This window comes from Vigna umbellata, chromosome 2 (assembly GCF_029865625.1).
Source record: "Vigna umbellata cultivar VRB3 chromosome 2, Vumbellata_1.0, whole genome shotgun sequence".
NCBI classification, from domain to species: domain Eukaryota; kingdom Viridiplantae; phylum Streptophyta; class Magnoliopsida; order Fabales; family Fabaceae; genus Vigna; species Vigna umbellata.
Window position 1 is genome coordinate 37,829,077 of NC_142166.1, and position 26,366 is coordinate 37,855,442.

At 30.8% G+C, this 26,366-nt stretch overlaps 1 protein-coding gene across 2 annotated transcripts; it reads left to right on the forward strand.

Annotated features, from left to right (window-relative positions):
- The first annotated feature begins 19,793 nt into the window (after positions 1–19,793).
- SOS3 (Calcium-binding EF-hand family protein) lies at positions 19,794–24,183 on the forward strand. 2 transcript variants are annotated; one of them, XM_047323595.2, is made up of 9 exons: positions 19,794–19,947; positions 21,603–21,813; positions 22,295–22,377; positions 22,479–22,538; positions 22,766–22,874; positions 23,045–23,097; positions 23,289–23,369; positions 23,477–23,589; positions 23,685–24,183. In XM_047323595.2, exons 2-9 carry the CDS (start codon positions 21,705–21,707, stop codon positions 23,746–23,748), a joined length of 672 nt encoding a protein of 223 aa, XP_047179551.1. In that variant the 5' UTR covers positions 19,794–19,947; positions 21,603–21,704; the 3' UTR covers positions 23,749–24,183. The 2 variants fall into 2 exon arrangements, with proteins under 2 accessions (XP_047179551.1, XP_047179552.1); XM_047323596.2 differs by having other exon boundaries at positions 21,603–21,786.
- The last annotated feature ends 2,183 nt before the right edge of the window (positions 24,184–26,366 follow it).

Sequence of the window (26,366 nt, forward strand, 5' to 3'; positions counted from 1 at the left end):
GTTTGGTTTGTTTGTCGAGGAAGAGTGTGCTTGCTGCTTGGTTGGTTTGCTCTTCTCTTCGTTTGATTAATGCATTTGATGTTGATTTGCATGTTTGTTTGATTAAAAGAGTAGATGAAGCAATAAATTTTTTTTAACCAACGTGTTTAAATTTTCTGTCAAGAATATTTGTAAAATGAGGTGGTAGAGGAAAAAATCTGATATAGTATAGGAAGAACCCTCAAAGTTACAAGTTTATACTAACATACATGCTCCTATGGGCCTATGTCAAGTGGTCCAAAGGAGGAGAAATTTTCCACATTTACTCCTTTCTCGTATACATATAAAAATTCTAACTTTACACGTATTAAAAAAATGTCAAGTGCCTTAATATTCACTAATTTCTCAATATTTTAAATTCTTCTCATTGAAACAAAACAAATACTATAACCGTGTAATTGAAAGTTAGACACTAAATAAAGTTATACTATTTTAGGAAAAAGGTGTGAGGCATAAAATAAGGGTTCAACATATCTAGATGTCCTCCTTTTTCCCTACTTATATGTATGTATGACAAATATGAGAGTGTTGATAAGAGAGGTTGTGTATATGGAACTTTTTGTTTTTTTCTGTGTTGATGTTACGTATGTATAATATATATGGTAGATGTTTTGTTGGAGTGAGTGTAGTATTAAAAATAGAAGCAAGAAGATGGAATGAGCAAATCAATGGCCCTTTCTTTTCCTTTTATACGGATGGAAAAGCTTAGTTGTAGTATTGTTTGAAGCTAGTTGGAGTATTTTAAAAATTTAATAATCCTTGCTTTGTCACCCATTTTTCTGTTTATCGACAATCCAAGGTGTATGGATAAAAATAATTAAGGATAAATCATCAATTTGACTTTTAAAGAGGGAAAACGTTGTCAGTTTAGTCCTTTCAAAAATAGAAAATATAATTTAAATATTGAATGACTGAAAGTTTTGAATTAGTCTTAATACTTTCATAATAAAATAGTTTTTTGTTTACTGTCCTCTCTAAAAATATATTTTAACAACAAACTACTCTAATAAAATTTAATAATTACATGTAAGTTTAATTAAGTTTTAAATATATTATAAATTCGAATATTTTTAATTAAATTTCTATTAAATATTTTCTTATTCATGTTTTAAAGATTTCTTCTTTTTTGTTTGAGTTGTTTGATTGTGTTATTAACAAAATGATATGGTCACCACATTTATTTTATCGTCTTTAATTTATTGATCAATTTGTTGTTTTTTTTATTAAATCACATATATTTTAATATGATGAAAAGTTGAAAAAGTTTCTCTAATAAATTTTACTGTGAACCATCCTAAATACATTAAGGTATTAATGTGTGATAATAGGCTTGAAATGAGTTACCCGTTAATCTTCAATAGGATTTGCTCATTACAAGTTTTTTTTTTTGAAAGATATTGTAATTCCTTAGTTTTTAGACATGAAAATAATGAATTTGTGAATGTTTTTTAGCATGTTGTGATAATTAAATAAATGTGTGTGTGTGTATATATATATATGTTTCATATTAATGTAATTTATATGAAATGTTTACATTTTAATAAAAATAACTTATAATGAAGTGACCTAAACTACTAAATTATGAACTCGTTATGTTACGTATAATAAGCAGAATGCCATATTTTACTAATATACATGTCCGAAAAGAAAGGATGATAGTATTTGTCTTGTTATAAGACGTAGCGGTTGCCATTTAATCTTCCATATCTTTCGGTGCATAAATAATAAAGGAAAAGACATTATATGAAAGATTTGGAATGGACAAATATGCTTTTTTTTTAATTAAACCGATAGAGTCGTATTTATCAAAATTCCTAAAGTAAATCCCAAAACGAAAGCAAAATTGACAAATACTAATAACAATATACAATGTACTCGTTTGTGTTTTTCGAACACAAAAATATAAATATATAATATAGTTTGAAGTCAATTTAGACTTTTGAACGACATTTAATAATCTCCACTAGTATTTGACACATTAAATACTGTAATCGCGTATACCGCAACTTGGAGAATTTGTTATATACAGCTGGGACTAATGTATATATTTTGACTAAGTATTTATAAATCATTGAATTTGGAACACTGAAGCATGTCGGATGATATATTCGAGGAGAAATTTTCAAGCTTTTATAAAACTTGTATTACCTCCATTCCTTCCCGAATATTATATCTTTTGCTAGAAAAAAAAAAACTTATTTTTAATTGTGATTGTAAAAGTTTAAAATAGTATTGTTTCGACATTTTCCGTGAGATCATGTTAAAACACAAACTTGCTTGTCGAAGACCGGGCGGGCGATCACGAATGGTAAAGGCGGGCGGGCGAACGGTGAAGCTGTCATGGACCGGGCGGACGCTTTCTCACTAGCTGATGCAGATCGGGCGGTTCGGGCGCCGAATGCACTGTAAGCAGATGACAACCGGACGGTCGCTGCTGAATCCCCAGGACTGGAGAAGGTCGGGTCGTGCGGGTGGCGGACGGTATGGCGACAGCTTGACGCTACTCCACGCTTCTGGTTGGAGGTCGGACAGTTTTCTCCCTCTGCGCTCCCGGTGGTGGTCCTCCTACTTCAAGACGGGTGGTCGGGTACCTGCCAAAGGCACTCCGACGCTCAAGTCAGTAATATGACAGAGCAATCTGTGATGCATGTATGCATTGCATCGTAAGGAAAGTTCGTCAAGAACTCATACCTGGAACCTTTATTTATACTGATTGTAATGGGCTTTTACCTTTAGTGGGCCTGATAACGACCCTTTTACCTTTAGTGGGCCTGATAACGGTCTAGTCGCGCCTTAATGGGTCATTAGTATTTAACCGTGTAGTTAACCAAGCACTGGACGCTCGGTCCTGTTTGCTCACTTGGGCGGACGTTCGGTTCATGACTGAGCTTGGAGGGTCGCTCGGTCCATGTGCGGCCGAGCAGCGTTCACTTGGACGTTCGGTCCTGGTGCTCGACCCAAGTGGACGTTCTGTCTTGGTGTTCGACCCGGGTGGACGTTCGGTCTTGGTCCTCGACCCCGGTGGAGGTTCGGTTCATGATTGCTGAGTACCGGTCGGTACATAACGTTAGTTTGTACGCCTGGACGGTCATGACCTTTGGCGGGCGGCATTGTGTTAACCGCTCGCGGATGTTTTGGCGTCCGGTCCTATCCTATTGGTACATGGGCGTCCGCCCTGTCATACCTTCTCGACAATAAGGAGGATGACATGGGCGGCCGGTCCGTTAACTGATCGCGGATGTCTTTCCGTACGGCGTCCGGTCCTGCTGGTACAAATATTAATGATTTTTTTAATTATTTGTTAATGAAGTTTATAATTTTATTTTTATAAAATGCCACATATTAGACATATGATTCCTGACATTCCACATTTAAACTTGCGGTTCACAGTTCAACAATTAAGCTCTTATATCTTCACCTACTTTTAATACTTTTTTATATATTTCTGAAATTAAAAATAGGAAAATAGTACATAAATTTATCAATAAAATAGATAAAAGAAACACAACAAATACTTACTCTGTACTAACGTACAAACAAAATTAAGAATGATAGTTAACTCCATTTATTTAATATACATACATATACACCACACACATATACATACATATATATATATATATATATATATATATATATATATATATATATATATATATATATATATATATATATATTTCATTAGTTTTAAAAGTTATAGCTTAATATGATTTATAGTTAATTTTTAATTATGTTTATTGTATAGTTAATGTTAAGGTTGATTATTATATAAATAATTAATTAAAAATTGGAAGTAATTATGTTTTTTGTGCATGCTTTGTAAAGAGCATTAATCATAAGATAACCTTATAAGTATATATATATATATATATAATATCTTCAAAAGATATTAAAATTAATATATATATATATATATATATATATATATATATATATATATATATAATATCTTCAAAAGATATTAAAATTAATTCATTCACGAGTCATTATGTACAAGATTTTTTAAACAAATTTCGCACAAAAGTAGATTTTTATAATAGTACCTTAGGCATGAAAGAAAAATACACAAATTAGTGATGTTTTATAACTAATATAATTATATTATATTGTTCACAAAATTATGTATTGTAATTTTTTGAGATGTTATAATTATGGGTAGATAAAATTAACTGAAATGGACTGACTTAATTGAGTTTCTATTGTGTTTGATTTGGTCAAATTTGACTACTTTTTTGTTAGAGCTTACTCGACTAAATTCGATCGATTTTCGACTGGGACTATCTTGACCATTTGTGGTCACTCTGATTGAATTTCTTAATGTTCAACCAGTATCGACTCGATCAAATTCAATCAGTTTTGATCAGGACTAACTTGACTAAGTTTCAATCATGGTCGTCCCAACTGGATTCGGTTGATTTTCAGTCGGGGCCAACTCGGCCAAATTTGAGTGATTTTCGGTCAGCTGAATCTAGCGAGTTTCAATCAAGACGTTCCATCCGAATTTGTTTGATTTTTAACCAAGCTGACTCTGTCGAATGTTGGTCCAGACCGACTGCACTGAGTTTCTTTTGTTGCCTTCCTAGCCTAATTCAATCTATTTAAGGTGGGGGTGGCTCGATTAAGTTTCGACTATGCTCATCCTGATCGAATTTGATCGAATTTTGGTCCAAACCTGTTTCGACATTTTGCCCGACTTGATCAGTCTCAACCTTTGTTCGACCGAACTCCTTTCTACTTTTTAATTTTGTTGCTTATGAGAAAACCTATATTATGAATGAAGTGGGTAAATACTACTTTTATAAGTTTTTAATTCAAAAATATTGTAATTCAGTTCAAAAATAGTGTAGTTTGATTCAAAAATAATGCAGTTCGGTTTAAAAATAGTACAATTCAATTCAAAACTAATGTAGTTCTAAACCGGTTAAGGTACATAACAATTTAGTTCAATTCATATTAAAATTTAGTGTAATTTAGTGCAGTATAATTTGATAGAATAAAAAATAGTTTAGTTCAATTTGTCTGAACTATTTTTCAGTTCAAATCAATTCAAACAAACTAATTTTTGATTCACTGCAATTTTTAACAATATAGTTTATTTCATCTTCTTTTCTTATAATACAATAAAAAAACGTTTCCATTAGTTCTAAAGTTTTAATTTAGACTATAATTTATTTTTGTGTAAGTTATTTTATGTTTTAAGTACTATGCTTATTTCATGAGCATTGATATTATGTAAATAATTGTGTAACTAAGGGATAACTTAATGAGTGATGAAAAAGATCCTTAATTTCAACGTTTGTACATAGTTGAATATGCCTTGAATTATGGAAAGAACGTGCAACTATGTTATCAATTTGATAATTAGAATTGATCAAGGTTTTTGTGGTAATTTTTATTGTTTTTTTTTCTATTGTTTACAAGTTTGGTTGATCACTAAAAAAATTATTAAATAATATCCAAATTTAAAAATAAAAATAATTAATCATTATATTAACTAATTTAAAAATTATTTTATAAATTAGAAATTTTTAATATTTAAAATAATTTTTATTATTAATAAAAATTTATATGAATATATAATTTAAATATTATCATCTTTTTAGTTGTTATTAGTCCGGACAACTTTAAACTTATGTGGATTTGTCTGTTTTTGTTGTCAATTTCAGTAATAAAATGTCACATTATTTAACAAATACAGTAACAAGATAAAAGAAAAGATATGATAAGTTTGATGTGATGAAAAGTATTAATGTGAAAATATAGTATGGTAAGAAATGTTATGGAAATAAAATTTTGGTTTTGCTATTGAGTCAAATTATCTGACATATATCAGTTTTTTTTAAGATCTAACAGTTGCGGAAGTGAGTTGATTGATAGCAAAGTGTTTGAACTATGAATAACAAATCGATCAGATAGTGGCAAGCAAACTTCGGGAAATTCTGCTTGGCCTCCGATCACCGACTCAGTAAGAGAATCTCCCCAACATCTTCTATCATTTGCTTAGATGCGAGATTATTTAAAAATAGAAAAACTTTTTACAACCACAATATTCATTATATTGACATTTATCTTTTATGTAATTATGAATTTTGGTATTTAAGTTAGACTGGTAAAAGAGTTTATGTATAATCTCTTATTACATGAATCATACATTAAAATAAAAAAGAACAAAAATATAGAAAGATCAAACCAAATTTATGTTTAAAAAATATAAAACAAACTTCTTTGTAAAATAATTATATAACCCAAAATGAATTGAGATGATACTTATTATAAAAAAAACTAAGTTAATAATAAAATGAAAGAAATTAAATCATTTGAATTCAAATTATATTTATAATATAAAAATGAGTAAATTTATCAATAAAAGATTTTCTTTATGAGTTATTCTATTATTAAAAGTTTAACGTAAATTTTCTAATAACGAGTTTTGTTATCTAAAAATACATCATCTCTAAAACTCTTTCTCTAAGAACTCCTTACTCTCTTTCTAGAAATTCTGACCTCTTATTCATATGTTTGAACATCATATATCGTCTAATTGATCCTTAAGGCAAGGTCTTCTACTTCAACCAATTAGTTTCCTCAAAAAAGTAAGTTGATTACTACTTTTTTCTTTGTCTAAACATTTTTGTGCATGTGAGTGTTTTTTTTCTTGCATGTGTTTGCTAATCAGTGGTCTTGATGGTGTGACCTATCATGTTTCCATTGTTCGTAGAAGCATATAGAGTTTTCAGTATTGATGGATTTGGTTTAGAACTCTTAGAGCAGTTTGGTCATGTAACAGGTAAAGGAAGCTAGTTACTTTGATTTTAATTAATGGGCAAGGTTTAATTACTGATTGTAGGCTTGTATGATAGTTGAATTGTGAAATTTCATTGTCTGATGCAATTTGATCTACTGAGTTGAGATTATGGAAATTGTCTTTAAAGATTATATGATTTAAACTCTGCTATGTTCAATGACTGAGATTGTATTTGAAGTAAATTGTGTGTTGAAATTGTGTATGATGTGAGAAATGGTTGCATTAGCATACATGATTCGTGTTAGGATGAATCTCAAAAGTTGGTGAGTCATAAATTTACAGAATTCGTGTTTTGTAAAATTATGCAGACTTGTTGTGCATAGAGTCAGAGAGCTATTGACTTAGTTGTTGTTGGGCAAGAAAACTCTCGTTGAACAAGACTAAAATAAGAAAACTCACTAACTTGACAGTGGTTGAGTGAGACCATTCTCGCTAGACGAATTTTGTGATCTTTTAAGCTTGTGCATCTAGTGACTCTATAGTTAGAAGAGTTATCTGGTTACTAAGTGAGAATACTTTAAATAATACTCGTTGAGTGAATAGATACCCTTGCTATGTGAGATTAACATAGTCTAACATCTCTTTTCAATTTTGCTTTTAGTTATATTATTTAAATTTCTTTATGTAATATAATGATTAGTTTGTGATGTGTATTTGAGGATGATTAGAACCAATCCAAGGAGGGTTTGGTTGTGGTGTTGTTTAGTGTGCCTTTGACATATGAAAGTTCATAAAATAGATATCTACATATATTACTAGTCATTCAACTCATACAGAGATGAATGAGATGAGAGAGAGAATGACAAGAGATATTTACCTTAGACTTTTACTCTTAGGAGTGAAAGCTTAACTTCATGAGTGATAGGGTGATAACCCATGTTTATGACTCTACAAAGTAAAAATACTACTACGGGTGCACATCTATAATGAAACTGTGTCAAAACATCTATCCGAATAAATTATGTCTAGAATAATTTGTTTATATTTTTATTTGAGTTATAGAATGTTATGATTGATGAACTAATATATGATATTTTAAGTTATTTTATGATATTTTCTTTTTAACACTAGCTTATTATGTCTTTTTTTTTGTTTATGATGTTTATCTTTTGTAGCGATCATTATTTGGTGTGAGCATAAGATGAGATAAGTACCGACATGTCTTTAGTGGAGACAAGAGAATGTTCTCGAGTGATCTTTAAAATTTAGTTACATAATTTTCTTAGTAGTTATTTATCTTTTAAAAAACTTGTTTAACTTATTTATGACCTTATACACGTATTATGTTAGTATAGTTATTATATTACATAAATATATTAATATTTTGTATAATCATTATCTATCTATTACATTTTTTTTTCAGAATTATAAAATAATAGCTCATAATATTAAATGGGATGTTAAATAACATAATCTTCATAATAAATCTATACATTTTTCTATCTCTCTTTAAAGAGAATTGGGAACAATTAAAAAAACCTGACAAAAGAAAAATCACAGCAAGTTATACACGTCTACAGATTAGCCCATAAAAATTTAATAGCTGAAATAACTTCAATAACTTTAACATGATATTAATATTTTATCCCAGTTTAGAAATACTAGCATATATATGACATTTATCACTTGTATGAAAATGGAAAAAGGAGTAAATATGTAACATTGCTATAGTTCAAAGAGTGTTAAAATGATTCAAATGATTATGTGATTAATGAAATAAAGCATGCATCATGTGTTATCTACAGGTATATGGTTGAATTAATCATTGATTCGATTATCAGAATATTATAACTAAAAGTATATATTTATATGGCTCAAATTTTTATAAATTTAGAAAGAGCAAAGTTTGTGATATTAAGTTCTGTAAACGCGAACCATAAACATAAAGATGAGGGATATATTATTTATAAAGAGAAAAAGAGAAAAGAAATCAAGGACAAACAACCTCTACCTACTTCTGCATATCTATGCACGGATGATAATTAAATTATTAATATTATATGGCAAAAATTATATACTTTTTTAATCAGTGATACAATTATTAAATTTTAATAATTTACGTGTGGTTGAAACCTACTCCTTATTCACTTATCACAAAAACACCTTTTTTGTCCTTTGATTTCTTTTTCTGTTTCTCTATAAATAATTATCCCTTATCTTATGTTTATGGTTCTTGTTTACAGAACTTAATGTCAGAAACTTTGCTCCTTCTAAATTCATAAAAAATTGTCATATAAATATATACTTTTAATTATAATATTCTGATAATCGAATGAAATGATTAATTCAATCATATACCTGTAGATAACACATGATGCACGCTTTATTTCATTAGTCACATAATCGTTTGAATCCACAAAAATTAGTTCAAAAAGTGAAAATTGATTAATTTAAAGAAAATGGACAAAAAAGCTATACTTTAGGTTAGGAAAACCAAAAGTAAATGTTAGTCAAACCAAAAATGCATTTAACTATATAATACAATACAAATAGAGGTTGAGAACAATAAAGACGGATCTAGTTAATAAGAATATAGTTCATAATTTGAAAAAAGTTAAGTTTAAATTACGTTGTTAATGTATAAATTTATTAATAGATATTAATAAGTGTTTCTATGAGTATTTTTTGAATCCTTATATCTCTCGCAGTTAACCTTCAAGATCAAGTTTTTTTACGCAAAAAAAAAAATATAAAATCCTTAAGTTTATATTGATTTAGTTTATAAAATGTCATATCCATATAATTTAATTTGTAAACTTTAATAATTTACACTAGTGCATTAAGAGGATATGACACCGGTCGCTTTTGGTTATAGGCACCGGTTCTACAACCGAAGTATATACCAACGAGGTAAAAAAGGGTAAGTTTTATGCTTCGGTTGTGAACCGGGTTAAAAAAGATGGAATTTATGCCTCGGTTGTTGAATAACCGAGGCAGTACCGTGTTAGTTTTCTGATTCTACGGCCTCGGTCAGAACCTAAACCGAGGTAGTAGGATTTTTTTTTCAGTTCAAACTCCACAACCCCAAACCTAAAAACTGTTAAAAATGAAACAGAAAGCCAGAGATGAAACATCAAATTATGAAACATCAAATTATGAAACAACAAATTATGAAACAGCAAATTATGAAACAGCAAATTATGAAACAGCAAATTACATACTCAGATTCAGATGTGAATCAGCAAATTACATACTCAGATGAAACAACAATGTTACATACTCAGATGAAACAGCAATATTACAAGACAATTTCTCTCTACAAAAGCAACAAAATTACATACTCAGAAGCAATATTACAACAACAGAAGAAACTCAAAGATGAAACAGGAAAAAATTTGCTCCTCCAATCCCCAACCACCGCAGGCCCGCCATCCCTCCACCTCTGCAAACGGCTTCTGTCCCGCATGCCTCTACAAACGCCTCGTCCTCCTCGACCCCAACAACAACAACAGCCTCGCCACTGCTCGCAAACCTCCATCCACTGCCGCCGTCGCCGCCCTTAATCGATGGAATCGAAGGGAAATGGTGAAAAGGAGAAGAAACCCTAAAGGAGGATAGAAGAAATGGAGATGAAGGATAGATCTGTGAGTGAGAAGGCTTACCGTGACGATGAAAGGCTTGCAATGAGGAGATCCCTCTCTCGAGCACCGTGGAACGGCAGCGGCCGACGGCGTGGTTGAACGGCAGCTTGCGTCAAGGGATGAACGCGGCTTGCGACAAGGGTTGAACGGCGGCTTGCGGCGTGCCCTGATGTTGGAGGCGAGAGGGCGAGAAGGCAGAGGGCGAGAGGGCAGAGGGCGAGAGGCGAGAGGGCAGAGGGCGAGAGGCGAGAGGGCGAGAGGGCGATAGGCGAGAGGCGAGAGGCGAGAGGGCAGAGGGCGAGAGGGCAGAGGGCGAGAGGCGAGAAGCGAGAAGCCAGAGGGCGAGAGGGCGAGAGGCGAGAGGCGAGAGGGCGAGAGGCGAGAGGCGAGAGGCGAGAGGCGAGAGGCGAGAGGCGAGAGGCGAGAGGCGAGAGGCGAGAGGCGAGAGGCGAGAGGCGAGAGGCGAGAGGCGAGAGGCGAGAGGCGAGAGGCGAGAGGCGAGAGGCGAGAGGCGAGAGGCGAGAGGCGAGAGGCGAGAGGCGAGAGGGCGAGAGGGCAGAGTGCGAGATGGCAGAGGGCGAGAGTAGAGGGTTTACCTATTTTGTGGTAGAGGTGGCAGTGTGTATAAGGAAAACATTATTGCCATTCAAAAATTGTAACCTTGGGGTTCTGTCAAATTGAGTTTCTAAAATTGGGAAATCTTGGATTACAAAAAAAAGGAATCGAAGCGAAAAACAAAATAAAAAAAAGGAAAAAACTTTATTGCTTTGATTACCTAAGAACCAAGGCAAAATCATACCCTTTTTGTCTTGGTTCAGAATCGAGGCAAAAAGTTTACCCCTTTTTACCTTGCCTGTATATACCTCGGTTGCAAAACCGCTGCCTATAGGCGAAAATAACTGTTGTCGTTTCTTTTTACTGCACTTGTGCTAAGACGGTCTCTGATATTCCGATAGATGAATAGGGAGTTAGAATTTCTTGAGATAAGGCAAAGGAAATTTGAAGAAAGATGTTTTAGAGAGATAAAGATTCTTAAATAATGAAATTCCATATTTAAAACATTCTACCACGTCTAATACTCTAGAATGGTGTTATATGTTATTGTAACTCTTGTTATACTATATATTTTAGATGATCAAAGTTAATTAAACCTTTGGAGTGACATAAACAAAAGGTTTAACTATTTTATATTGGACATTTTTTTTTACTTAAGAAAAATATGAAACAAAAATCTCAATTGGGTCAAAATTTGAAAACAAGATTTAGAATGACATCACGTAGACTTTTGAGAAAGATAGAATGAGCATGAAACGTTGAATATGAGTGCCACAGCAGCAAAGGCAATAAATTATGTATGACAGCAAAGTATTGTGCTAAAATCATGTGGTAAGAAATCTTTTCGTAAATCAAATCAATTTTACATGGATATCTCAGTGAATTGTTCGATTTTATTTATATATAACATGATATTTTTGTGATGAATTATATGAAATAATTCTTCATTTGTTCTCAAATAAATAAATACATTTTCCAAGTAAATACATACAAAATTTAGAGTTAAATATTAATTTGATTTCTATTTTTTTAAAGTTTATTTAATTTAGTTTTAATAAAAAAATTATCCCAATCTTTTTCAATTATATTTAATTTATTTTTTTATTAATGTCGTTAAATAATTAACGGACAATGAATCATATTTGTGACCTTTAATTTTTGGATTTTTTTGTTCTATTTTTTTAATTGTTTAATTTTTAATTAAAAAATATTCATGTGTTAATTGAATGTCCATGTTAAAGTTTTATATTCAATTTATTTTTTATATTCCGTATTTTGTTTAATTCAATCTCATTTAAAAAGAAATTGAGCAATTTTAGTTAACTTTGTTCATTTTCATCGTTTTTCTAATGTTGTTTAAATAATTAACAAACAGTAAATCATGTTTGGTTCATTGATTTTAACAATGACTATTAACACCATTGATTTTAAATTTTAAAAGGTTAATAAATTAGAAATGTAACAATTTTTTTTCTTAATTATTTAAAAAGTGTTAATGAAAGCAATCAAATTAAACAAAAATTAATGAAAATTGCTTAATTTAAGAAAAAAGGATTAAATTGAATAAAAATAACCTATATAAGAATCAAATTAAATATAAAACATTGATCCTTGACATATGACATAATATTTATTGACTTGATACTTAGATATTTTTTTCTAAATTAAAAAAAAACACAAATTAACATGAGACAAATATTGTTATAATTATTTAAACGATGATAGAAAGATATATTAAATTAAAAAAAGTTATAGAAACGGAAAACAAATTGAAATATATATATATATATATATATATATATATATATATATATATATATATATATATATATATATATTATGACTAAATTAAATAAACTCAAATTAACATTTAAGCAAAAAATTTATATACGATAAAGAGTTTTTTCCAACTCATTAATTTAAATGATTGAAAATTTTAAACTTAATTAAGTTTTAAAAAAATTATTATTTTTAATTAAGTTTATATTTAACAATTTTCTTAATGGAACGATGATGGGAGTATTATATTTTTCTAACGTATTGATTAGTTTGTTCATTATTTTTTAATTTTTCAATTTGTTGATCAACTTATTTTTGGAAAACATAATGCTTGAGTTGATAACAAATTATAAAAAATTAATGGATGAGTTAAAAGTTAAAACAGAAAATATAAAAACAATGATTATGTCATACCATTAACAATAAAACAACAATTGTAGTATATTGAAATAATAATAAAAATCATTTTAAGTATAAAAATATTTTAACAAAAACTTAATTAAAAGTATTTATATTCATGAAACATTTAAAACACCATAAATTAAGAAAGACTTACCTAATTCAATTTAGGTTATTTTGCATTTGATATAACCTTAAAATGTCATACTAGTTCAGAGTACAAACAAATGAATTTAATTAATTTTTTTAATATAAAAAGTTCTTAGACTTTAGGTTATTAATATGTTATCACATTAACTAGAAATAAAACCAATTTATAATATATAAGTGGATACAAATATCATATTTTAAATTAGTTTTGAGAGATTGAAATTTATCATATCGAGATTTTTGGTTAGTTCAACTTATTGTATCACTCGATATTGAAATATTTGTTATTTATTTGACATATTATTTCTTTCACTATTGGCCCCTATTAAACTACTCAGTAATATATAGTCTTACTCTCGATATGCATAGACCACAACGTGAGGGAGGTGTATAGAAAGTCTTATATCAACTATAAATAAGACCAATTTATAATATATGACATGATATTAGAGTCATGCATTAAAGCTTATCCTAGCAAAAAAAATTGTTTGTTCAGCCTATTGTGTTACCCATATAGGGATATTTGTTGTTAGTTGAATATATTATTTCACTCGCTATCAGACCACCCATTAATATATCCCGTTATGATAGGAGATGTTGGATGTCATATATCAAATAGAGATAAGATCAATTTATAATACATTCTAGTACCATACTTAAGATGTATATACCTTGACGTGAGAGATGTGTTAAAAGTTCTACATTAACTAAAAATAAGATCAATTTATAATATATAAATGGATACAAAACTCATTTTATAAATCAATTTTATAAGATGAAATTATGCTTAAAGTTCACATTTTTTAACGTGTTATTAAATCAACTAACCATGTTAACATATCGGACATATTCTTCGTAATTATGTTTTACTATTTAATTATATCTAAAAGTCAAATTAAGTACAAATAACAGGTTGACTAATTCAAGCATATATAATATTATTATATTCTACCGTGAAATGATAAAACATGCGTTGATAAAACTTTTAACGGACTTTTTGGTCAAATAATTTCAAGAGACGTTTGTTAAGTAAATACATTAATTTAAATTTTAAATTTAAAAATTATGTTAAAATATAAATATCTAGTTAGGTTTTGAACGCCGGATTATAAAGTTTCGGCAATGTTAAGTTCCTTACTTTGTTGACTATTTCAAATGAGCTATGGGTTTTGTCATATAATGACTTGCTAATATATGGTTAGATTCATAAGAATCCAATTGAAATCAAGTATTCGTGTGTTTCATGGATGTTATGAATATTTTGCTCTGAGGTGGAAATATGACTGAGATACGAATAGAAAAAGAGGTAAGGCAGAGAAAGTAGTGCACATGATAAATGATGAAATAGGAAAATAATGAATAAGAAAATTAAATGAAAGCAAAGTTATAAATAGTAAGAAGAATTTGGAAAATAAAAAAATATAAGATGTTTTACTTAAGCCAGCAAACACTAACTAAATAGCTTAATATTAGGTGTGAGGTGTTGTACACTAAATACTTTCATTTGAGATAAATGTTAGTTTAAATATATACTTTTAACCTTATGAGACATCTTTAATAGTAATAATAATAAAATAATAATAATAATAATATAAATAATAACAATAATCAAGATAATAATAATAAAGACAATAATAATTATTTCTTTAATAATAGTAATACTATTATTATATATGTTTGTAATAATATTATTAATAATAATTTAATTAAACTAATTTTATTTTATTTTAAATTGATTTTAATCACAAGAATAAAATGATAAATATCTAATTTTATTAATTAAAACAGTTTTTTTTAATTTATTAAGTTCAATATATTATTCACTTATATTGATGAGTTTTTTTTTAGTTTTCTATATTTTTTTAATCCAAACAGCTTGATTTTTTAAAAACATTTAGTATTTTAAATATATCTTTAGGAGCAAACACAATAAAAATAAAGTTATGATGAATTTCTAAATTCTAAATTGAAAATATATCGAATGTGACCATTTCTGTAATGATGTGATAAAAAAGAATTGAAAATGTTAGATATGTTTTTGAATTGAAAACCTCGGACATAAATTTCAAACTTGAAAAGTTTCTTAACAGTACTATTTTAACAAATCTGAAATAATAACTATGGAGTAAGAGAATAAAATGAAAACAAAATTTTGACCTTTATATTCTCAACTTTATAGTTTTTGATGCATTAATTTCCATATGGTGGAATTTTTTTAAATCCAATCTTTTAGAGTGTTATAAGATAAAAAGCACTGATTAAAAGTGTCAGATGTTACAGATTTTATAGTGGTTGTTAAATCAAATACAACTAAGGCAAACATTGTAAATGAAAAGCAAACACTGTACATTGATGCCAACAACTGTTTTAAGGTGACATACCTTTTCTTTTTACCATTTATCTTTACTTTTTCTGTCAGATCTCTTTTCCTTTCTTTTTCCGACCTTTCTCCCTTTCACGTTTTCTGTTTCCTCCACACAAAAATAATAAAAATAAAATAAAAAATAAAAAATAAAAAATAAAAATGCTCCATGTCATTAAATGAGATTCTCGCATCTTCCACCAAATCGAATACTTTTGTAAGTACCAGTGGACAAAGTTGAAAGCTTAAAGCAGATGATTGACAAACATTTATTAATAATTGCATTCTTATATTAAATCCTAAACTATTTTTTACTATCAAAATTTTGTAATTATTTTAGAGTGTTTTTCTGTAACATCCCAAAATTATACAGTCAACAACTATATAATAGAATATTCACATGTATTAATATGACAAAACAGTCTTACAATAAAAGAGGCAGAGTTCGCAAGTGGTCGAACGGCCTTACATATACACAAGTAAACTTACGAGCGTTCATTAAGTAATAAGGACGAACGGTGTACAAAATAAATACCGAACGTCCAACTATACAACTATAGCAAAAGGGCGCTCGTTCTAAAACGGCCCGCTAACCTAACTATACTAACAGCTCACCGAACGTCCTACTGTTCGGCCTTCACTTCAACCTCTACAAGATTCTCTTCAGCAATGAATCCTTCTTCAAGTGTTTCCTCCAAAGAAGCATCTCCTTCTGCTCACATCCACACGGATGATCATTGCATTGACAGGACGGACGTACAGATATAGACAACACAATGGAAAGACGAAAGGGTAAGCTTATTGAATTTAATTCAAGTAAAACATACATTTCATGCATATCAATACATCAAATAATTCACAACACATACATTCAATTCATCCATTAACTCAATCAAATTCCTGGTACTAGACTGACTGTCCGGACTGTATGAATCCTGTGTAGCTAAGGCGTCCGTGCGCACAGGTGGAATAACTGGAATACTCATCAGTCGCCACCTGAGGTTAGTCCGTTCTGTCCAAGTTACAGTTATGGACTAAGACCGCCTGCCATTCCCACACATGACATACTCCTCTCTACTTGAGAACGAGCACTCACGGAATATCAGGATGAACCACCATCTAAGCTTACCACGTTCATACTTTACCATTTCAATTCCATTCAAGAGTCGTTCCTCCCTGTAATGCTCGTTCAAAATCCACAATCATAATTTCAGTTCTTATACTGTTCGCACATCATGATACTTCCTCTTAATAACATTTTCATTCTTTGTTCCACTTACATAAAATGACGAGCGTTCAATCCTCTTCATAACGAGGACGAACGTCAAAAGCGAGACCTAAAGATCTTCTTTTCCGAAGGGATAAAGCTGACACATTTTACATGACAAACGTTATTACAAATTTGAATCAGTTAAATGAACTGACTCTAGAACAATTCAACTTATACTTAGAATAATTCACTTGCCAAGATTTCAGAGTCAATTCAACTGAATGAAGATACAAAAGACGAGTACTAAATGTACTGAGTATAATTTAGTTAGAATGACCGACTGCCAGTAAATGACCGAACGCGGTACGCGAATTTACTGAATACGGACGAACGCTATGAAAGTTAGGACGAACGCTATTTCTGTTAGTTGGAAAATTACGGAAAGAACGAGCGTTCGGTATAGGACCGAGCGTTACTTATACGTACGCTTTAGGACGAGCGTTCGGTATAAGACCGAGCGCCACTTAGGACGTACGCTTTGGGTCGAGACCCATCGCTGATTTAAAATTTTAGAAATAGGATTTTATATAAGTTGGAATGGTGAAGTTACATTTTTAACAATAGGACTAAGTGTCTGACGATATATATTTTCAAGTTTCTCAATCTCTCACACAACACTCAGGATCTCTACGTTTGGCCGAACGCTCAAACGTAAAGTTATATATATAAAAGAGGGCGTTCGTCCTCAGATACAGTTCTTTCAAATTGAAAGGGTTCAGCTATTTCAAGGAAATTACTGAGAATACCGAACGGTCAAAGACCGTTTCGATAACGAACGTTCATTATCATATAATTTCATATTCAAATTCAACTTACAGTAAACACATTTTTTTTTTCGGTATAAACTTTCATAAATTAAATTACTCATATCATAGTACAATCCATACTCTTCATGCATCATCTCATCATCAAAATTATATAATAAAATCTGATACCATAGCTCATACTCAATAAAATTCACAGAACATGCATCCAACACAGTATAACTCACAGAACAGTCATGCAACGCAGTATAGCTCAAGAATTAAATTTAATAAGCTTCCCTTACCCGGATTCAGTAGTGATCGCTCTAAGGTTGTGTGATCTTAACTCGTTCAAATATGGCTTTCTACTCTCAACTTTTCTCTTAAGCTCTTCAACTAAAACTAATCAAAAGAAACACATAGGACTTGGTTTATACCCTTGCATGCAGATGAAAATGGGTTTGCATATAACTCAGAAACGAACGTCTTAGGTTGGGAAACTTACCGGTTACAAAACTGGAAGTTGTTCGGTCTAAGATGAAGCTCACGGTGCAGGGGACGTTCCTACGGTGCTGAAACGTGAACGGAGAAGAGAATGGTAAGTTACAGAAGAGAGAAGGAGGAGGGTTCTAGAGAGAAGGAGGAGAAAATGGAGGTTGGATTTTCTGAGGAAGATGAAGGTGCACGCAGAGAAGGGAAGAGTGTTTCAGAAAAATTAATTCCCTTCCCAAGTCAAACGGACGTTCTCTCTTGCGCTGACACCTGACTTCCAATATTGAATTCAGAACCTTCCAATTTGACACATGTCAGAGAGGAGTCAGAGAATGTGAGTGCGTTTTAATGGCACTGCACGTGGAGCATGGGTGCATTTATGGAAGCAAGTAGGTGACTGAGCATACCATTAAATGAGACGTGACATTTTCTCTTTCCATTCATGAATGTATAGCGTAGATAGTAAGTTGGTGGATTCAATAAAATGTAGGAGTTTTATTAATATCATAAATCGTATGAATAAATGTCTTAAATAATGAAGAATGATGGAAATTTCTTCTAATAGAGTATAAAGTATAATTTCAACTTGATAAATGTTAGTCTTTTATATGAAAAATATAATGACATGTCGCTTAGACGTCCTTAAATCTTATAATTTAAACTATAGGAGAAGACTACATAATCGGTATATATTTAAGAGTAATAAATCTTTAGGGTTTTAACCACAAACTATAGTGATATAATCAGTTATGTGTCGGTCAATTAGTATAATATTATACTATAAGTTAGCCCGGTATATCTATTATATGAAAAGTCTAGTTAAGGTGATGATTAAGTAAATAAAGTAATCAAAAACTAATCAATGTATTAGTCTAATGAGCTTCATGTAAAAAATCTATAAATATAATATACATAATATAAAATACTAAATAAATTAATTACATTAATTTATTTTAATATTACTTGACTTACTTAAACATTAGAATATTTTCTATTAATATAACCCTTATTCGATTTGAAGAAAACGGATATTCTTTAAAAAAATACTCCTAAAATTAAAAGTTTGTAATATTTGAAATGCTTCACACAAATTTTACAAATATATATATATATAAAGATAGATAAATAAACAAAATAAATTTTAGTATAAATTTAACTTTGAATATCCATACATTCATTTTCATTTTGTTATGATAATACAATATATTATTATTATTATTATTATATATTATTCTAATTATGAAATTAAATATAAATAACTTTTATAATATTATTGTAAATATTTTTATTTATTTTATTGATAGTTTTACAAATAAAAAAAGTTAAATTTAAAAAACTGTCAAATTGAAAAGTCAATTAAGGTTAAAAAAATGGTTATTTAAAAAATAAAATTAATAAAATAATAATTTTAATTTAAGAAAATAATTAAAATAATAAAATTAAAAAATAATTATAAAGAAAGATAGTTCTAATACACCATCCCTAATCTTAGCTATACGGTCCTGAGTCTATGGGTCTGAGTCGTGTAAAAATTGGCAAAGAGAAGATGTGATGACTTCAGCGGTGGTGGGGGCCACCACCAGCTGGAATAAGAGAAAAAACATGAAAAGAAAAATTTTGTGCCTCCGATTATGATGCCACCACTCTACGGTCTAATCTCATACCTGCTTCCTTATAAATACATAAATATACAACGCTCCAAATTGCATCTCAAGCAACTTCTCTCCTGCGCCATCTTCATCCCATTCATTCAACTCCAACACACATATCAGGTTTTTCCCTCTTTTCCCCTCTTTCTTCACTCATTCCTCTCTTTCTGCTGTAAATGATGTCTTCCTTTTACGTCTATCCATCTTCTCCTTTCTCCATTGACAGTTCTATTTAGATACAACAAATCTACATTTCCAATTTTCTCGGCTATAACATCTGATTCATCCTTCACTGCAGTTTTCTCACTGCCTGCGCTGACTTCTCTACTAACTGTTTTCCAGATTCCAACTACTCTACTTTTCCTTTTGCACCTTACCTGTACCAGATGAATGGAATACAGAATCTAAACAACAAATGATTCCGAAGACTAAAAATAAATACAAAATTTAAAATACTCATTTTTTCCTATATTTTCTTTACATGAGGAGAAACCTTCTACTTTTTCTTTACTAAACAATGATTCTCTAATGTTTTATTCAGTTCCATTCTTCTTTTCCTCCTTCTCTTTCTTTTAATCTAAAAATAGATACACTGAAACTTAATAGTACGTGTATTGTATTCTTTGAATTGTAATATATGATTGTCAGATTCGTCTGCAACCTCGAGTATTCTGATTTTTTTTTCCTACTGAAAAGAGGTGAACATTAAATATAACTAATACCTTTTTAGAAACTTTATTTTTAAAATATTATATTAAAATTTCTTATTATAGATAGATATTAGTAATGGATGAATGAGTCAGCGAGCTGCTGTTGTAGTCTCACTGATTTTGGTTTTTACGAATTTTATTTGCAAGAATTGCTTTTTTATTTCCATTAAAACCAAACAATTAACCTTGCCCACCCATCCTTCGTTATTTTGATTTTGATTTGGAGCTCCTCTAATGGCTTTTTAATATTTGTTTTTGCGAAGAGAGCCTGGTTTTTTTTTTCATGTCCTTTCCTTTTGGAAAACGAATTTGAGCCATCAATTAAATTTATAGAAAGTAAAATTAAGACAGTGGAAGTGTATTAAAAATATGTATGTTGAGGGTGTGCTGTCATGTTGTTTTCATTTTAGGTTTTTTACTCTTGAGAGCAGTTGACTATAATCCGATATTACATACAGACAAAAAAAATTGTTATTCTTAATATCAAGTTCATCTTTTTTTATATTCGATACTAGAGAAATGCGTTGAAAGATCTGAAAAGAAATATTACAAAGAAGGAAAAAAAAAGAAAAGATCCGTCCATAGAATCTGAGAGCATGCTAGGGTCACCAGAGTTGTTCTATCTGATGCTTTTTTCCAAAATTCAAAAGGAGAAACTAGTTTTTTCTTCCTTTGTCTCTCTTGACATCTTTGAAAAACTTGGATAGTAAAATGTCGTGAGTTGTCTGGCAAACGGATAATCGTTAATTTGCTTCTTGCGCTTATCTTGCAAGTATAAGGGTCATTAGTTGACCAAGTTAATGAACCTTTAAAGGATGAAATAACGTAAATCAATAATGAAACAGAGTTTATATGGTTTTCTTTTAATGTTCTTGTCAGCTCTACGCAATTTATCCGTGGCTGAATTTTTACTTTACATTGGAAGGTTGTAAACTGAGATAATTATGTTATGTTTGTTTTTTGTTCAATTTTCAAATCACAAGTGAATTGTCTTGAACCTGAAGATCAGTATTGGTCGATAAGAGTCTAATGTATTCCATGCAATTGAAACTTGAACTAATGTTGCAGATATTCATATTGAGCATAACTGTGATAAAAACTTAGGCCCTTTCCTGGAATGAATCCATTGTTTATCAAAGAATTTGGGAGAGAGTTTTGCAGTTCTCTTTAATGGGCTGCTGCTATTCATCTTCAAAGAGAACCGGAACGCCAGGTTATGAGGAACCCACCGTTCTTGCATCTCAGACACCTTGTGAGTATCATGATCCATTATTGAATGGTAAATCCTTGCTGCTTTTCTGTTCAAATTTTGATTTGGCTTCTGCTAAGAACCACCAAGGTCCTTTTACTAATCTACTCATCTTATACTCTTGGGGGCATTTCATCTCCGGTTTCAATTTGTAAATTTACTCAATTTATGATTTAGTTTGCCTGGGACTCGCTAATCTTTTAATATACAATACAGAATAAGCAAAAAATCAAATTTCCAAATTCAGTGTCGCAGTTCTTTCAGCTACTCCTAATTACTGATAGTTGATTTTGACAAATTATATTCTAACGATCATGTATGGAAAAATATGGGTTTACAGTACCAGTGGATATAGAATCAATGTACTTAATCCTAATATCCTCTGTTATTAGGTTTACAAGATTCTAGCACAACTGTTTGTTGAAACCTCGTAACGAGTGATTCGTGATTCTTTATGAGCTCAATATTAAGTTTCAAAGGTGATAAAAAGAAACTTTCTTTCTTTCGACAGTTACTGTTAGTGAAGTAGAAGCCTTGCATGAGCTCTTCAAGAAGTTGAGCAATTCCATTATTGAAGATAATCTTATTCACAGGGTGAGTGAAGCTTTAAAATTTCCAGTTTAGATGAGATGTCCTAAAGTTGGCACCTAAGTAATCTCTTTGACAATTTACTTCTTGATCATCTTGCATTCCAGGAAGAATTCCAGTTGGCACTATTCAGGAACAGAAACAAGAAAAATCTGTTTGCGGATAGGGTTTGTGAATCTAATCCATGTTCTATAGTTTAAGATTATTTGCCCATAAAGTTCATGGAGGCTATATGCTAGCTATACTTACAATATCCGACGTTGCCTACTTTTTTCTGTGGAATCTTTTTATCTGATCTATTATTTTGTTCTACATTTACAGTCATATCACTTCTTTTAACTCTCATCCTATCACTGTTTGATTCTGATGCATACTCACATTTGTTTCTCCGTAGATTTTTGACCTGTTTGATCTCAAGCGCAATGGGGTCATTGAGTTTGGCGAATTTGTTCAATCATTGGGTATTTTTCACCCAAATGCACCTTTAGAAGACAAAATTACTTGTAAGATTGACCTTCCAACATAAATATTTCATGTTAATTTCTTTTTTCCCCTTAATCTTGGAGTTTCCTATATTAAGTTGCACTGGTTGTTCATGTTCAGTTGCATTAAAGCTTTTCAGTCACCCACATGATACTTATATTTCCTTAAATTGGGAATAATGATCTTGCAGTTGCTTTTAGGTTGTATGATCTGAGGCAGACAGGGTTTATTGAAAGGGAAGAGGTATGGTTTTCTTTCATTGTTGAAATCACAACTTGAATTTTTTTTTTTTTGGTTATTGATTTTATGTCACGTTATTGTTTATTTAGCTTTATCCATATCTATAGATACATATATTTATGCTCGCTCAGTATAAGTCTAGATCAACCCATTGCTTTCACTCCTTAGCATAATGGTCTTATTTATGTTTGCAGTTGAAGGAGATGGTATTGGCACTTCTGCACGAGTCGGATCTTGAGCTTTCAGATGATATGATTGAAAGCATTGTGGACAAGGTTCATAAATCAGAAAGCTTAGCTTATTTTTGTTACTTTTAAGTTCCAAGATGAGCTCCCTTTGAACTTGGCATTCCTCACGTTGTTGCATACCTTCTTACCCACAGACTTTTAGTGATGCTGATATAAATGGTGATGGAAAGATAGATCAAGAAGAGTGGAAAGCATTTGTATCCAAACATCCATCCTTGATAAAGAATATGACTCTTCCATATCTGAAGTCAGTATATTCGTTCTCCATGAACCTTATTTTTTCAGCAACTCAAATTTCAGAAAACTTTCCTTTTCATCCATGTCTCCTCCCCCATGTTTCAGGGATATTACGTTGGCATTTCCAAGTTTTGTTGCAAGAACAGAAATTGAAGAGTCGGATATGTGAATTTGAAAGGTTTTGGCTTCATAAAAGATGCTATATACTATATACAAGTTTATAGTATCTTGGATTTCGTCTCTTGATATTGTTGCTGTGAAGAGATGACCTTAGCTGCAGTGCTAAAGACAAGAACATAATTTGGTCTACGGTTCCCCAACAAAGTTTCTATACCCGCTTTCGCAAATGCGCAGCTACCAAGTGAAATTCTCTCTAGTTAGGTAGATATACCAAAGGGTACGAGTTATTTACTTGAATTGTTAATTCAAATTCAAGGTTAGCTTGTACAAGCATTTTATATATATATATATATATATATATATATACACACACACACAAGAGATGAAAGTAGGGTAAAGTAACCCAAATATATGTAACTCGGCCATCTTCTACTGGTTGTAAGTTTGAAGGGATGAGAATTATGCTAGAGGATATTTAATGATCTCTCTCTTGGATTCATAGATCAAAATTAATAAGCATTAAACTTTTATAAAATAGAACAATTCTCAATTCTCTTTAGAACAGAAAATGGAAATGTATATAAAGGATTGACTATTGGGAACAATTAATGAGTTAATCTAGATTGGTATTTGATCTTCCCTTTATAGAGCACTTTATGTTATCTCTTACGAGGGTGAAGAGAAATAAACAAGAATAATGAGTGTGCTTACATATGGAACCATGACCCCTTTATGAAATCTTTGTTGGTTACTTTTTCTTAATTTAACATTAATTCATCTTTTTAATTCTCATTTTTAATCATAAGAATTTTTCAAATTTACCTCTTTCTTCCATTACTATAAACTCTCCCTTGGATAGTTCAAAGTCATACTTTGAGTTGATGTTATCTTTTAGGTTAAAATTAACTTAAAGTAGACAAACACACTATTGGGAAGTAGGTCTTGAAAAATTTCAAGAAAAATCTCTCAAAATTAACACATGGCCTCCTTTAATGATTTTATATATATTTTACCTGTGAAACAAAAATTGATTGAAATCTTGTTTGGTAATTATTGCATATGGATCTTTGATCCAGGAGGAATGATACAAGTTGACCAACAATAAGAAAAGGATTTTTGTCATGAAGAAACAAGAAGATTTGAGGACAAATCTTTTTCAAGAGGGAGGGAATGATGACATACCCCCTAAGCATGACCAAACACTTTCAAGAAAAGCTGAAGTCATATGTGGAAGATGGACTTAGACTCTATCTCTTTGGTCATCAAGATCCTTGCTCTCCAAGTTAGCTACGGTAGCTCTTTTAGGTTAAAGTTTATGTTCATTTTGAGACATCTTAGTTTATAAATAGATGTCTCTCTCCTTCATGTAATTACCTTTGATTTAGAGTAAAGTTATGTTGTCATTTTTGTGCCATACTACTTTTTTAAGCTCACCCGAAGCTAGAGAAACCCAAGCGGCATCCTTAGCCACCTTCCTCCAAGAGTTGGCCCAACTTCTCTTAGACATCACTAAACACCACCTACATCACCATAAAATAACCCATGACCAAGAGATTAGCTCTCATTTCCACCAACTTCCGCAAACACTCACTCTTTACCCTTCACCATGACTTTCTCTTCTAGCTTTGGCCTAACCTAGCTATGGGGATTGCCATCACTTAGACAACCCTTTCTTTGCACTCCAAACATGATATTTCGCACAGTCCTTCTTTATGTGTCCAACTTTATTGCAAAAGAAACATTTATTATTTGTTTCTTTTGTGATGGACCTTTAGCTACATCATTCTTGGGATTATCAATTTTCTTCCTTTTACCATTGTCATTATGAAATGATCTCATTAAGAGATCATTTATCCTTTTGACATTTATATGAAACCTTAGATTGTCCAAATTGTATAGGAAGAGAGATCAAACTAAAATGTACGAGTAAGTCTTTCGCCAACTCAAGTTTCAAAGCCTTAAGTTTTCAAACAATGTTTGACATCTCCATAATACATTCTCTCACATTTCTTTTGCCTTGATACCTCATTAAAACCAAGCTTTGAAGAAGTGCACTTGCTTTCACCTTATCGCTTTTCACAAAGTGTTTTTCAATCTCAACAAGGAAATCTTTAGCACTTGTAATTTCTTCAAATATAGTATCTCTATAAATCTCTAGAGTGTCGCGCATAATGATCATCAAACTCATGCGACTTGAGCGGTCTCACTTCTCATATGCCCTCCTCTCGTCAAAGGTACTTGAGTCATTGAGAGATGAAGGTTTTTCAATCCTTAATGTGAGATCGAGATCCATGGAGCCAAGAACTATCTCTATGTTATCTTTCCAGTCCTTAAAATTTGTATCGTTGAGGACCAAAACTAAATTTATATTGGCAGATATTAAAGTCATCGTAGTTGTGTTTTGTATAAGAGAAACAAAAGAATTAAACTTACACTGTAAAATTAATAATTATACAAATACATTCAAATAATAGTTTATCCCATCTCAAGACACTCAATGCCCTATCAATATCAAGTCTTTGGATAATAATATTAATGACTGGAGGTATCTTGGTGTAATGATCAACACTGATAATAAAAACATGTCCAATAACAAGCCTATCTTTGGATCGATTTATCATTGACATATAAAACCTTATAATTATCACATGTTACCAAATGCTTATA

Bases quoted from the DNA above. Each gene is read 5' to 3' on its own strand.
- SOS3 (XM_047323595.2), top strand. From the start codon at position 21,705: ATGGGCTGCTGCTATTCATCTTCAAAGAGAACCGGAACGCCAGGTTAT. The intron at 23,098-23,288 runs GTATGGTTTTCT...TTATGTTTGCAG, and splicing joins GGTTTATTGAAAGGGAAGAG to TTGAAGGAGATGGTATTGGC. The intron at 23,370-23,476 runs GTTCATAAATCA...TCTTACCCACAG, and splicing joins TTGAAAGCATTGTGGACAAG to ACTTTTAGTGATGCTGATAT.